Below are 15345 nucleotides of genomic sequence, written 5' to 3'. Positions count from 1 at the left end.
CTCACTGGGGCCCGAGTGGGTGGAAGAGACCCTGACTTGAGGGGTGGGTGAGCCCACTCAGGTGTGCCCACTGCCCAAGGAGGCCAGGCCAGTGGGTGGGGAAGGGCACTGCAATGGCGGCCCTGCCCTTTGCTCACCACTTAACAATGGTGCCCCACTTCCCTGGTGGCCCGGTCTTCCTCCTCCAACCTTCCCGGCTGTGGAGCCCTTCCCTCTTGCTGTCCCAGGCTGCCTCCCCACTGCCAACAGCCATCCCCTCCCCAGGTCCACCCTCCAAACCTCACTCTCCAGCACCCAGCCATCCTCTCCACCAGGAGACACACAACTCAGGCTGGGGTGCACAGTGCTGCGACACAGACCATACACATAGGTCCCACTCTGTCCCGCCCTCCACAGACCAGCTGCCACATTCTCCTCTGATCCCCCAATCCCCTGAAGGTCTCTCTCTGTCCCCACTGATCCCCTCACCATGAGTGGGGCCCTCTGAGTGTGGGAATCTCTTTTCTTCCCTAGCCCCCCTTCAGGGGCGCCAGTCCTGTCCCGCCTCCAGTTTTCTTCCCCCCTCCTTCCCTCCATGTCATACCCAGTTGCACAGAGATTCCTCCAGTCCCCATGGGTGTCTGAGGTCCCCCACTAGCGCTCAGTAGGTGCTCTGCAAGAATTGCTCTGATGCATTCTTGTGTACTTGTGAGGAGACGTGAACTCCACATCCTTTTACTCTACCATCTTGACTCCGCCCCCTCTCCAAATGGGTTTGTTTTTTATATTCAAATCAGCACCAAAAGAAGGACTCAGGAAAGCTGAAGAGAATGGTTTTTAATTTTATTTTATTTATTTATTTATTTATTTATTTATTTTTTATTTTTTATTTTTTATTTTTGGCCACACAGCACCGCTTGTGGGATCTCAGTTCCCTGACCAGGGATTGAACCCCGGCCACAGCAGTGAAAACACTGAATTCTAACCACTAGACCACCAGGGAACTCCCATGCTTTTTTATTTTTAATTGTTAACTTTTATTACAAGACAACCACAACTTCAGTAAAGAAGGGGTGGGGTGCAGAAAAAATGGAAGAGTGGGAGAGACATCATCAATATATCAATGCAAACCAAGACTTAAGCTTTTTGCAAAACAACAGAGCTTTCATTACACATAACAATTTCTGTGTGATTTTTAAAGATAGGTACTGTCTTGTGTACTTCTGTATATATTACCTCATTTGAGAAAGAAAGTTACCATAGGTACTTTATCATTAATGTTCCATTATGTGCTTAATCTTTATTTGGAACTTGGTGTGTTTTTAGAAGGCTATTTTTTTTTTTCACAGTTCCTACTTCTACTTCTGACATCTGTTCATCAGACACTTCAGGGATGCAAATATTAAACAGCAATTGTAAATAACACATCATCTTCTCAAACCAAAGCAACCTCAATTTAAAATATATTAAAGGTATATAAAACAGAAGTCCACTGAGAATAAAGAGACACACATAGATATAATACATATGTGGAGACTTCACCAAAGGTATCAAAACCAAGCACAGGCTGATGGCTATTGCTGCCAATAGAAATGGCAAAAACACCTGAAAAGAGCAAAATATTTTTTAAAAATTAGATATGAAAACCCATTTAAGGTACTTACCTATTTACATAAACAAAAAATAAGATATAAGTTACTGATAGAAAATGGGCTAAATTATGCATGAGTTTAGATAAATCTGGCTTACTATTTAAGATGCTGAAAATTCATATTGTTAGGGTGTTGGCTGTAGGGAATGAACACCTAGCATTTGACTGTTCATGAGTGAAAATAATCATGACCACTTGCCAGTAGGATAAACATCTTCTGGTCTAGAAGACATGAGTTCTTTAAGAGGGAGTTCCTAAGGCCCAAAGGAAGTCAAAACAATTTTCCCAGAAAAATATCTCAAGGCAGTAGGAAATTCACATCAATAACACAGAGTATCCTCAGACCCTCTGTTACTCAAGTAGATATTGACAGGTAAATATTATGGCTTTGTAGGCTCAGTATATTAAAAACAAAACAAATAAAAATAAATACTTTGGCCAAAACAATTCTCCTTATTTTTTGTGGATATTTTTGGTTTCTGTTTTTGCCAAAAACCTTGAATCCCTATCCTTGGCACTTGCTTTGTGTTAGGATTGCAAGTGTTTTGCACCAAACTTTACCCCACCTAGGGAGAAAATTCAGTAGGCAGTCACTTTTGCAATGTATTTAAGAGATAGATATGAATCTATACCTCCAAAGTATAACACAGCTAGTCACAATTTATTAAACCCTTTAATTAGAGGGTCACTCATTTGAGGTTTAAATCATAAAGAAGCTCCTTTTAATGGGTAAAATACCCCTGAGAAAGATAACCTATCATCTCAGAGCTTACTATCAGTTATCCAAAAACTGAGAGAGGAGAGAAGAGCATTCATGTGGGCATTAGAAACAAATTTCAACCACTTACGTTATGGTTACCCTTGCCTTCCTTTTTGATGCAAATGAATATCAAATAATAATATAAATAATAATAACTATCAGTGTGGCTCTGTATTGTTTGCATGCCTTAGCTCATTTAATACATCCCACATTCTTAGGAGGTAAGCATTATTTATTCCCATTTTAGGTCTGAAGACACTGAGGATCAGTGGTTAAAAAACAAGAAGATTCCCCTTCCCTATGTACTCTCTGAGCATACTCCGGAGGCCACCATGTAGCAATGATCATACTATGGTTTTGGTTCATCTGACTGTCTAGATAGATTATAGTCTGCCTGAATGCAGAAGCCAAGTCTTATTCCTTTCTGCACCCAGAATACCTAGCAAGGTACTCAAATCATAGTGGCTTCTTAATAATTGATATAATTAGGGAATGGTTGGATGGAAGTAGAAGGAACTGAAAAGAAAAGATGGTTGTAAGTCAACCAAAGCTGATGATTAGAACATTGCTTCCTCCCAGAGTTCTTTCTTAGATTTTGTACTTAGTGAGAGACAAACATCCTGAAGAGACTGCCTAGATTTGAATCTTGGCTCCACTCCATGCTGTGTGACCTTGGGCAAGTGACAACTTTTATAGACCTATTTCCTGATCTGTAAAATGGGGATAACACTAGTATCCGTCTTCTGTATTACTGAGAGAAATAATTTTGATAATCCAAGCAAAGCTTTTAACATGATGCTGAGCCAACCAAGACTATTTTACTATTCTGATAATCAAAGCATCAGGCCACCTTTCTCCAATAGTTTCCTTACGCTGTCCAGTTTTTTCTTCTTTCCTTTTCTATGACTAAAGAGCACTCCTGTGAAACACTTCTTCATCCAGACTGAAAGTAAGTTTAAATGTAAGTAGAATTGAAAGGATGGAATTTGTTGGTGATCAAGTTAAGCTGACGTTTCAGGACAGGAGATGTTATAACTTGTGACCCCACAGCAGCACTTGCCTCTTCTTATTTCTCACCTGCTAAATCTGACCCTGACTGTGGAAGATACTGGTATGCAGTGGTAGCTAGCTACAGAAGTAAACAAAGTAATCTCTGCTGAAAAGACTCATAATGATTTGTCTGACAGTCCAGAGGACTATCCTTCTCTCTAATAAACCGAACAGAACCTGGGAGATTTTCTATTGAGTAAAATCTACCCAATAAAAATCAAAATTAAATCTAAGACCAAATTATCTGTACATGCTTCACAATTTGTTAGTAATAAAAAGATTTACATGTAGACATTCTGAATATAGTCTTCCAATATATTTACACCCAGTATCTTTGATTTCACACAGAAAATATTAGAAAACTCACTTTTACCTTATAAGGTCGAGGTAGATTGGGCTTTTGGTATCTCAGTTTTAGTATTCCTGTCATTGATAAAGCAGACCAAATAGAAACTACAATATAAAGATAGTTTATCAAATCAATTAGGTTTTTCAAGACAACCGCAATGGACGCCATAATGACAAGTAGTAGCACAGATATAAATGTAGAGGAGTAAATATTAAGCATGTTAAATAACAAAGGCAGCTGGCCCTCTTGGCCTGCAATGTATATTACTCTTGATGATTCAAATACGTTAATCAGAAGGTTGCTAAATAATGAGGCAGAAATACCAAAAGGAATAACCCATGTTAATGAGGGGATAACTCTATCAGTCCATGTGATAGCCACAGCATCTGCAGAAAAACCAGAACACAAGAAAATATATTTAAAAAGAGAATGATAAAACTTTAAAAATTATTTTTAAATAAAAGCAGGACATTTAAAAAGTCATTAAAAATTTGAATTTCATTTAATTTCACTCTTTATTTCCTTATGCATGTGTCCATTTTAGCTCTGTCAAACCAGTTATTATTGTATGTGTATTCCCCAATAGATGAGGAATTTCACTTCTTGAGGGCAAAGATCATTTCCTTTCTATAAAACTAGTACTTCATTCAGTGACAGACGTAGAGTAAATTTTCAATGATACTTGTGAAATAAATTGATTTTGTTGAATGGATGATTGAGTGAGTGCTTAAACTAAAACTAGTTTACAGAGTGCTGATAATTACAGTCAGGGTGAAAAAAATCACGGTGCAATGCTGCTGACACAGGAATGAGACTCACAAAGTTCCCATATCATGGTGCAATTTGAAATACTTAACAGAAATAAAAATAAACCATGTAGACAGGGAAAATAAATTACACACAGATTAAAATACTTATGACATTTGGGCACTAGCTTAAACTATAGACCAGGGGTCTCTCAGGGGAGGTGGTTTTGCTCCTCAGGGGTCATTTGACAAAGTCTGGAGACATCTTTGGTTGTCACAACTGAGGAGGTAGGAGGTTACTGCTGGCATCTAGTGGGTAGAGGCCAAGGATGCTGCTAAATATCCTACAATGCATGGGACAAAACAACAAAAAATGATATGGTCCAAAATGTCTAGTGCTAAGATTGAGAAACCTTGGTATTGACCAATCTTTAACGAATATTGTGACTTTTTTACTTAAAGGTGAAGAGATCTTATGAACGCTAATTCAGTATAAGTCAGTAGATATAAAAGGCATCAGTGAAAACAATTATCCACTATCTATGAGAACCTATCTGAATCCAATTCATATTATGTAGGATATATAAGCTAGGATAGATCATTCAGACTCAGAAAAAAAAATTCTCAGTTTTTCAGTGGAAAGAGTGCAACACAATCTTGTGTCCCTGGGGGTAGGGGTCCTCCAGGGTTATGGCAACGTTGTTTTCCAGGGGAGCCTCCAACACGTCAACATACTGGCTTATAACAAACAGTAAAATATTTTCAATATGATGAAATTGAAATATCATCAGTGGTTCCTGTTCTTTAAAGTCTATTTTTTAAAGCCCTTTCAAATAGCCTCAAGTGCTCTTTTCACTATTCTCTTTAATGCTATTCTATAATATTGGGTCTTGTTTTAAAATGTCTCCTGCCTCACTTAATATTCATTTTAAATAAGGTATTGTTGGTAATTCCTCCTGAAAAGTCATACCTCCACACATTTTCCATTTTCAGACACATTTCAGAAATACTTCTTTCCAGTAGTGAAGCCCTTGTTCTCCTTTGATTTTCCATCCTTTACAAACCTGGTTGGTTATAATTAGGGGATGTTCTAGTTCAGCTCTGCTGCATAATCTTTATCTCTATCTTACAAGTGATTTTTTTTTTCTTTTTCATTCCTTTCCTTATGTCATTTGTTTTCTTTAAAAAATTATATTATATATGTTTTTGATAAAAAGTAAAATAAATAGCTCCGAAACACATAAAGTAAAAAGTAAATGTCCCTTTCTTTGCCAATCCTTCATTCACACACCCCAGAAGTAACTACTGTTAACATCTTTTTTGATACTCTTTCATAAATTTTCTATGCATATGTAAGCATCTGTGAGAGGTATGTATATGTGTACATATATGTATTTGTGTGTGTGTGTGTGCACCTGCACGGTTAATCTTGCTTTTTTCACCTTCCAATACATCTTGATCATATTAGTACATATACATCCATCTAATTATCTTTAAAATTTTTCAGTATTCCATTATATAACTGCAACTTAAATTCTTTACTATTTCCATATTGGTGGATTTTTAGGTTGTTTTCAATTTTTTTTTTTTTTTTTTTTTTTAAAGAGCTCCTGACCTATTTATTTATTTATTTATTTTGCTGTGTTAGGTCTTCGTTTCTATGCGAGGGCTTTCTCTAGTTGTGGCGAGCGGGGGCCACTCTTCATCGCGGTGCGCGGGCCTCTCACTGTCGCGGCCTCTCTTGTTGCGGGGCACAGGCTCCAGACGCGCAGGCTCAGTAGTTGTGGCTCATGGGCCCAGTCGCTCCGCGACATGTGGGATCTTCCCAGACCAGGGCTCGAACCCGTGTCGCCTGCATTGGCAGGCAGATTCTCAACCACTGCGCCACCAGGGAAGCCCTTCAATTTTTTACTAATTAAAAATGTTCTTTAATGAACACACTTGTGTCCTCAAGTGTTGGTGCACTTCTCCTCTGAGAGTAAATTCTTAGAAGTGGGATTTGTGAGTCAAAAGGTATATACTTTTTAAAATAAGCTAGGTATTACAAAATTACCCTGCAAAAATGATTGTACCAATTTACTAGTAAGTGATTCTAACATTTTCAGTTTCCTCTCAAAGTACTTAATCACGCCTGGTTGACCAGCTATCTGCAGGCTGCTTCTGGTCAAAGAAACCTTCTTAGCCTCTGCTCCCAGACAATATACTTACTCTTTTGGATTATCTTTTCCTATGCCAATAGTCTCTAGTTTCAAATGCAACACGGAACCCTCAAGAACACCAAGTAGGAGCACCCCTGTCAATAGTGTGTTAGCAGGGCTTTCAGGAACTTTGAAATCTTCAGGCTGAAAAAACCAGGAACCTGTGCTCCTCACTATGACATTTCCACAAACCTCATTCTAGAGGGACAGGCTTCCCCCACTGTGCTCTAGAACTTACTATTTTTTCTTCTAAGAAAAACACACACATCCTAGATGCTCTATATCCCTTTGTAGCTTTTCATGTCTTTTAAATATACCCATTTGTTTGAAAACATTCACTCCTTAATCCTTAAAATTCCTTAATTTAGGAATCTATTTCTTTTGTTTATAATTTTTTCTCCTACTATATAAAATTTGCCATTCATTAAAGAAAATTTGGAAAATTTAGTAAAGAATAAACAAAAATCACCCTCAATATCATTCCAACAGGTCATTATTAATTAGTTACTGGTACTTTCTGTTTTATATTGTAATATAGATCCTGCCTTTGCTCTCATTATTACATTATAAACAGCCTTTTTACTTTAAGTATTCTTCAAAAATATGATCTTTGAAAAATCTCAGGATGGTCTATTATATAAATTTCTATAAATTATTTATTTATTTTAAATATATTGGATATTTTGGTGGTCTTTAATTTTTTACTCTCATAGGTAATGCTATGATGATTGTCCCTGTACATACATTTTTCATGTATAGCTCTGATTATTTCCTTAATGTAAGTTCATAATACAATAAAAGGTAGATATTTGAAATCAAAAATATTATTTCAGAATTTAAACAAGATCTAAGGGTGATATGTCTAAAAGAGTTGTATCAATTATAGTCAAAACACTTCATGTGTCTTCCATACATGCCAAAACTACTATACCGCCCACAAAAATGCTGCAACTATTATGACACACCAGAAGAGATATTCATCATTTTTAACAACGAGTATGGCCAGAGCACTGGCCAAAACAGATGCCAGCTTCAGTGAGCCATTACAGCTGAGCCAGCTGACCAACAGCCCTGACCACACCTGTACCTAGCTTCATAAATTTATTTTCTACATAATCAAAGTAGTTAATAAATCATTACTTGTTTTTGTCCAATTTAGCAATTGGTTTGTTCCCACAAATACTCAGAATCTTGACTATCTCTAGTGTACAGCTCCCTAACAGAGCTAGACCACTATGAATCAACACTGATACCATGCATATGGCAGCTTCCTACATGGCAGTAACACAAGAATTGAGGCAAAGTGTGTTAGGACTTTTATATTAAACCTCCCTTAGATTTATTTCCAGTGCCCCAAAGATTTACCAAAACAGTAATAGCTACACAAAAGACATTAGTCTCAAAAGTACTGGCTGATAACTCAACGTTTAATGCTGGTTTGAGTAAACTGCTGGTCTTTCATATTTCCTCTTCCTCATTTCTTTCCAAATTTCCTTTTATTCCTTGAACCTGTTACTCATTTTTAAATATATGTTTATTTCCTTAAGATTTTCCTATTCTTTCATTTTTTATTCTACAACTAGGGCCCTAAAATAGTTATCTTTTAGTCAAATTTCCAATATGTTCAGGGCCCTTTGCCACCATAAATTTTAGAGTTATTTATGCTAAATAACAACATTATATTACATATTAATCATATTAACTATGTATATCACTTGACCATTAGCATCTATTCTTTTAATTGTTAATGTCCTACATTTCAAGTTTATCATTCTTTATGTCACCTAGAAGAACATTTGGAAAATTCATGTTGTGAAATTTTTAGTAGATATAATATATGTATTATATATATTATAAGCACTGATTACACAGTGTCACTCTGGTGAGAAGAGATCGTGAAAGGAATACTAACATTTTGAACCCAGTCTGCACCATACGCCATCATTATACGTACTTTTCCATATTATCAGAAAACACATTACCATGATCAAATGTGAAACTCATTTCTAAGCCAAATCATGCTCTTTGGCCCCTCTGTTATTTTCAAAAATTACAAATTGACTCTCTATAAAATAATGAAAAGCAAACAGCAGTCTCAACTGGTAAAATCATACTTACATATGCTAAAAGGACCAGAACTGTCATTATTATTTATTGTCTTAGTTATTTACATACAAACCTGAAGAGAGAATTTCCTTGGGTGTCAGAACAGTCAGGTAGGAGATGTTAACCAGAAAATAAACAATAGTCACCAGAGGGAATGCAGTAAATATGCATTTTAGGACTGTCTTCCTGGGTTTCTTCAGCTCCCCTATAACACGCAAAAGAGCAAAATCACAACTTGTAAAACTTATGCCTTAAATTAATCTTTAAAATTGCTCCATGTATCAAGTGTTGGGCTGGACTCTTCCTATCCTCCCCAGACACCACCACCATCACACACGCACGCACGCACAGAGTGGGAACTGCTACACACACCCCTCCCTTCAGAGCTTGGTGCTAAATGAAAAAAAAGGAGGTTAATATCTTCATTTCCCCCATAGATGGTAAAATTTCTGAAGAAATGCACAAGAATGAAAATGAAGGCTGAGCCCATAAGACCCTGTAGGTTTGGAGTCTACCTGTGTCTTCAGTCTCCTTTGTTAGGTACTAGGTACTGAGTTTGAGTAGTGGGAATACAGTGGTGAGCAAAAACAAGCATGAAGCTCAACATTAAGAGGAGGACCTATGATTAATTCAATAATCACCTAAAGAAAAGTTAAAATAGTGACTGTGGTAAGCGTCCATGTGAAAAGGGAGAAAGGGCTGTGAGAATACAGTATATGACAAGTTGATGATCCCCTTTGCTATCCGTGTTACAGGCACACTGGTCTTCTTTCAGTTTCTCAAAAGTGTCGTGCTCCTTGCTGCCCTCAGCCCATTCTTTCACGTGGAATGTTCTTTCCTTTTCTAGTTGCCTAGTTGACACTTACCCTTCCTTCAGGAATCATAACTTCTTCTGGGAAAATAGGAGCTAAAAACCTCCTAGGCTAACAAAATTGTCCTATTATACATTCTCATAGCATTTGTGAAAAGAGTAAAAGAGTCCGTCATAAATACTCTCTCCCTGTAGTCTCTTTACCTTCCCTTTATGCCAATATTAAGTGCAGAAAAGACGTTGTGATTTAGCATCATATATAATGATCTTCCAGGATAGTCTTATTCTCAAATATTGTCCTATTTGTGGCACCATTTTCCCCAGTCTCAGTTCTCTGAGAATTATCCCTGACATAAAGTATTGAACATTATAGCTATGTGTACACAATGTGACTCTGTGCCCTGGTAATAGGTAAGAGGACCAAGCACAGACCTCTGACTCACTGGAAGCCAATCATTGCCAGTACACGAGAAGATTTCTTGCAAGAATTTGAACCATATGTCAACAAAACTGAATCAGGAAAAAAAGCACGTAATGGCAGCACAAAAATCCAGCTAATAACTCTAGTTTTTAAGTTCTAGAGCTTCCCTAATTCCTGTTGTTCCTGAAGACTGGTTGCTCAGGTCTTCCTTGAAATACAACATTATCCTTCCAGCAAGTTCCCCTTTGCTTGTTTAAGCTAATGTGTGTGGGTTTTTGTTACTTAAAGCTAAATCCCTCTGACTAATAAATATTTGTCCTTTGACAAATGTCAGATTCCTTCCATCTGCATCTGCCCAAAGGTTGAATGTAATGCCCATGGCATACACAAATATGAGCTGATTAAGTACTTGATGAGTAAAGAATTAGAAAGCTCTCATTTAAATGCAGTCTGAGCCACTTAACTATTTATGGGCTTCTGGACAATTTATTGACTGTCAAGGTTTCAATTTCCTTACCTGTATATTGGGGAAATGGAAAATACAGAGACAATAAAATTCCAGTCAAATGCCTAGCACTTATTAAGTTATTAATGACTACGGTTATTAGTTAAAGCTTTTGGGCAAGCAAAAGGGCTACTTTTAGGATTACCTGTACTTTCCTCTGGGCCTTTTGCTCTTTTTCATTATGTATTAGATTGTTACAGAGGAGATAGGAATATTATACAATATAATAGCTAGACAGGTAGTGAACATCCTTGGTTTTGAACTTAAAAGATGGCTGTTCCTATGGTAGGCAAAGTCAGCTGCCTACAAATTACTATTTTACTGGTAAAAGTGTTACTTAGAAGTTATTTATACTTAAAATTTATTAAGCAAATTAACACTCCCCACATACACTGAAATTCCTTCAGCTTTTGTTTACTGCTAGCTGGCTTTCAAGAATTCTGTAATAATTGATAGGTTAGCAAATTTTGTTAATCTGTTTTCAGCAAAGTCATCTAGCAATGAAACATCTTTGGCAATGGAACAAGATGAAATTGGCACAGATAGACGCCAAAGATACCTCTTCTATCCTTAAAAGAGAGAGAGACAAAATGAGAGAGAGAGAAGAGAAAATTTTTCTCATTATGCTAGCCTCTCAAATTGCAGTGACCCATTTACTCATAAAAGACTAATCTCTTATAGCTTTCTTTTCTCAATACTTCACTTTTAAATTCAAAGCCAAATTTCCTCTCATGCTCAAAATTCACCAATGACCTCTTAAAATTTTTCGGATCAGTTCTCGCACTCCTCAATTTCTGAAGCATTTCACCATGTTGATTTCACCCCCTTTTGGAAACATGGTGATTTTCTTTCATAATTCTCTAAACTTCCTCTGGCTTCTTCAGCAGATCTTCTTTCTCCACCTACTGCTTAAAAGTTGGCATTCTCAAGATGTTAAAAAAAAAAATTAAAAAAATAAAAATAATAAAAATTAAAAAAAAAAAAAGTTGGCATTCTCCAGTCATCTGTCTCCAGTCCTATGCCATCTTGTTCTACCTCTCTCTAGGTGCTTGGCTTAGCAATCATATCTATTATCAATCCCATCAGGTGGAAAGCATTTTTGCAGTCACCCAAGATTGTGTGCCATGTCTTATACACACCTGCACACTTCTAGTCTCCACAGCTTCACTCAGATTTTTCTACTGCTAGAATTTTTTGGATTCAGTGAAAATTGCTACCTTTTCCACTTGATGACACAGCAAAAGGTGATTTTACCTTCCACTGAATTTCCATAGTAATTATATTTTTCCCTTGTAGCCACTTATTAAATACTATTGTGCCATTATTTGCTCATAAGGCACATAATTATAGTGATTTTAAGCGATAATGCCCATTTTTCAAATGAAGGAGAAAAAAAAAGTAAGTCCAGAGAGTTAAAGATACTTGCCAAGCTAGTAAGTGGCAGAATTCAGGCCAAAATGTAGGTATTGCCACTTCTACTAGACTATAAGCCTCTTTGGGGTAAAGAGTACATCTTACTCATCTTCAGGCCCTAATACAGGGCTTTAAAAATAGTCAGTGTTTAAAAAAATATCTGCTGATCGAGTGATTTAATGAATGATGGACACGTCAGTCACTACAGGGGGTACTAAGATTAAAGGAAAAATTTGTTCAACAGTAGAGCGTCTGCTTAATGTTTAAATGTCAAAGAAAAATACTGATAAAATGGTTGACTTTGAGAAACATGAAATAAGTGTGCAAGTTTCCTGAGGAGGTGAGAGGGAAAGGATACAGGTAGAGTTCAAGGGAAGAGACTGACTTGGAAAGTGGAGAGAAAACTTTTGTCCTGACGTTGAAGGGAAGAGTATTAAGTCCAGCCTTAGAGCAGTCAAGGATATCTGATTCTATTCTTTTTAAAAATACTTGAGCCTGAGTGTGTCACACCCATCCATAACACAAACATAGTCTGCATTGGATTATTATTGGATTCACGGTTTCATGGAAGGGGAGTATTTCCACAACCCCAGAACTAGTTTGACATGGAGGTCCCATATCTGTGGTCCCAGGATAGAAAGCTGAAAAAGAGAAGTTATTCAAGAAAATAAATACTTTGGAATAACTGTGGAAAAAATTAAAGAGTAGGTGATAAGTGCAGAGCTGGCATATCCTGATCTGATTTAGAAAATAATAAGGAAGAAAAAATAGATTGAGTCATTTATTTTAAATGAAACACAAAATATAATAAAAGATGTGCATTTCACATGGCATGCAATAAGTCACGGCTTGAGATTTTTTTTCTCAAGGTATTGTTGGTTACCTGCTATATACATAGAACATCCTCCACCTGAATATGAAAAATATCCTTGGAAGACAGCTTCTGTAAACCGGGAGGCTTCTGGAAACTCAGCACCGAAGGAGTTCTAGATTCTGCTTCCTCCCTCTCACCAGCAACACTACTCCACTTAGGGAAATAAGGCCGAGTATGGCCATTTTCAGCATGGTGCTGGATATCTGAAGCCAAGTCACCTCTTTCACACCACGAAAATTCAGAATTCCCACAATCCACAATATGGCCAGTGCCAGATATTTCTTTGGCAGCTTTGGAACAGAGCAGCTGGGATAAAAAGGCTGGATGCTGCACCCAGCGAGGAGCAGAGCTTGACTGGCAGCTAGCCCTGGCCCCAGAAACAAGGTTATCCAGAGGTTCAGGAAAGAGATCAAGTTGCTAAAACAGCTCTTGAGACAATAGTAGTGAGCTCCACAGCATGAGAAGATTATACCTATCTCTGCGGAGCAGAGAGAGGTCATAATGGGCAATAAGGCACAACCAGCCCAGATGCACAGGGAGAGCCCCACGTTCATGCAAGAGTACTTCAATACCCCTTTGGGAGCCACAAAAATGCCTGCTCCAATTATATTAACAAAAAACTTGTGCCCCAGGAATATCCAAATATGCTCTTGAGCTGTATCTTCCTCTCTGCATCCATTGTAATTGAAGAATTTTTAAATTTTATTTATATAAATTATAATTTCTGAATTTTCTTGCCTATGTTGCTGGAAAGGATGTTCACGGATTCTCTGAAATAAAAGAGTGCTGCCCTTTTTTTCCACCATTGTTAAATATAGCCTATGTTCAATCATTAACAAACTATATGTGATGCATCCAAGTAAAATAATGTAAGGTTATTTGGAAGGGTTTAAGTCTGACTTGTTTTTTTAATTATTATCAAAATAATACATTCAGATGGAAAAAAATGATTTCAATAAGACAGGATATTACAGCAAAAAGCAGGGGTTTCCTGCTCTATTTAACTTCTTCCCAAACATATTCCCAGTTCTTTTCTCTGGAAACAACCATTTAAAAGTATATATGGGGCTTCCCTGGTGGCGCAGTGGTTGAGAGTCTGCCTGCCAATGCAGGGGACACGGGTTCGAGCCCTGGTCTGGGAGGATCCCACATGCCGCGGAGCGGCTGGGCCCGTGAGCCACAATTACTGAGCCTGCGCGTCTGGAGCCTGTGCTCCGCAACAGGGGGGGCCGCGATGGTGAGAGGCCCGCGCACCGCTATGAAGAGTGGTCCCCACTTGCCGCAACTAGGAAGGGCCCTCGCACAGAAACGAAGACCCAACACAGCCATAAATAAATAAATAAATAAATAAAAGAACGTGAATTTCTTTAAAAAAAAAAAAAAAGTATATATGGTTTTGGTTCTTTTTGGTGGTTGCTTCCACAACTCTAAACAGTATGAAAATACTTTTATTCTTATATATCTCTACTTAAGAAAGTGTCTGTTGACTTCCTCCCATGAACACTGAGGAATTAGCTCACTTACTATCCTCTCACTTACTCTACTCCTTCTTCCTCCCATTTTTTACCATCAAGCTCTCAAGAAACCAAGTATTTACCTTTCATCAAGTTCATGGAAACCAATTAACAAGGTGAAGGAGTGAAAGACCCTGCAACATAAGCCTGTCCCCTAAACAGCCATCATTCTGGTTTCCTGGGTCACATGCAGAAAGATGTGTACAGGAAGTATAGGATGACGCCTGACCCCCATGGACAGAAGGAAAGAGGATCCTGATCATCTGAGCAAGGTCTGAGCCTTAATAGCTCTTATATATGTTGACTCTACAATGCAAAGTGTTGTCCTGAGCATCTCTAAAGCCTCATAAGCTTGGAGCACACCCCCTGCCTCGGAAGTAAATTATTTCCAAATTATCCTTTAAGAGTAAATGAAAATGAAATTGTTTATGTTTTTGCTTTGGTTGTGGGTAAACTGGCTATTTTCTGGCAGATTGCATCTGATCTGCCAGAAAGTCCAGTAATAATACTGTACAGATCTCAATAAACATGAGCGGGTTCACTACCCAAATGAAAGCATGCCTCCCTTCCTATCCCAGAGAGAAGGACCTAGGAGTGAGGGAGGGAGACCAGAAAGCTCACCTTAAAATAGAAATACAGTATGTGAAATAAGCCACACACAAAAAGACAAGTATTGCATGATTCTACTTACATGAGATACCTAAAATAGTCAAATTCATAAAGTCAAAGACTGGAATGGTGGTTACCAGGGGCTGAGCTCAGGGGGAAGTGAGTAGTTGTTAATCAACAGTCATAAAATTTGAGCTATGAGTAAGCTCTAGAGATGTACAACATTATAACTACATCAGCAATAACGTACACTGAAAATTTAAGAGGATAGATCCCATGTTAGGTACTTATCACAATAAAATATTTTAAAAGAAGGTAAAATATAATTTAACTCATGGAAAAAAGGAGACAAAGTAGAA

General features: G+C 37.6%; 1 protein-coding gene across 1 annotated transcript; it reads right to left on the bottom strand.

Annotated features, from left to right (window-relative positions):
- Positions 1-1272: 1272 nt before the first annotated feature.
- SLC7A13 (solute carrier family 7 member 13) lies at positions 1273-13542 on the bottom strand. Its single transcript, XM_007198695.2, is given in 6 exon segments — positions 1273-1584; positions 3814-4175; positions 8913-9044; positions 12873-12976; positions 12978-13476; positions 13479-13542. Coding segments are annotated over 6 exon segments (1473 nt in total).
- Between the last annotated feature and the right edge of the window lie 1803 nt (positions 13543-15345).

Source organism: Balaenoptera acutorostrata, chromosome 17 (genome assembly GCF_949987535.1).
Source record: "Balaenoptera acutorostrata chromosome 17, mBalAcu1.1, whole genome shotgun sequence".
In the NCBI taxonomy this organism is placed as follows: Eukaryota; Metazoa; Chordata; class Mammalia; order Artiodactyla; family Balaenopteridae; genus Balaenoptera; species Balaenoptera acutorostrata.
The sequence above is the reverse complement of the archived record's forward strand: the minus strand, read 5'-3'. Positions and strand labels throughout refer to the sequence as shown.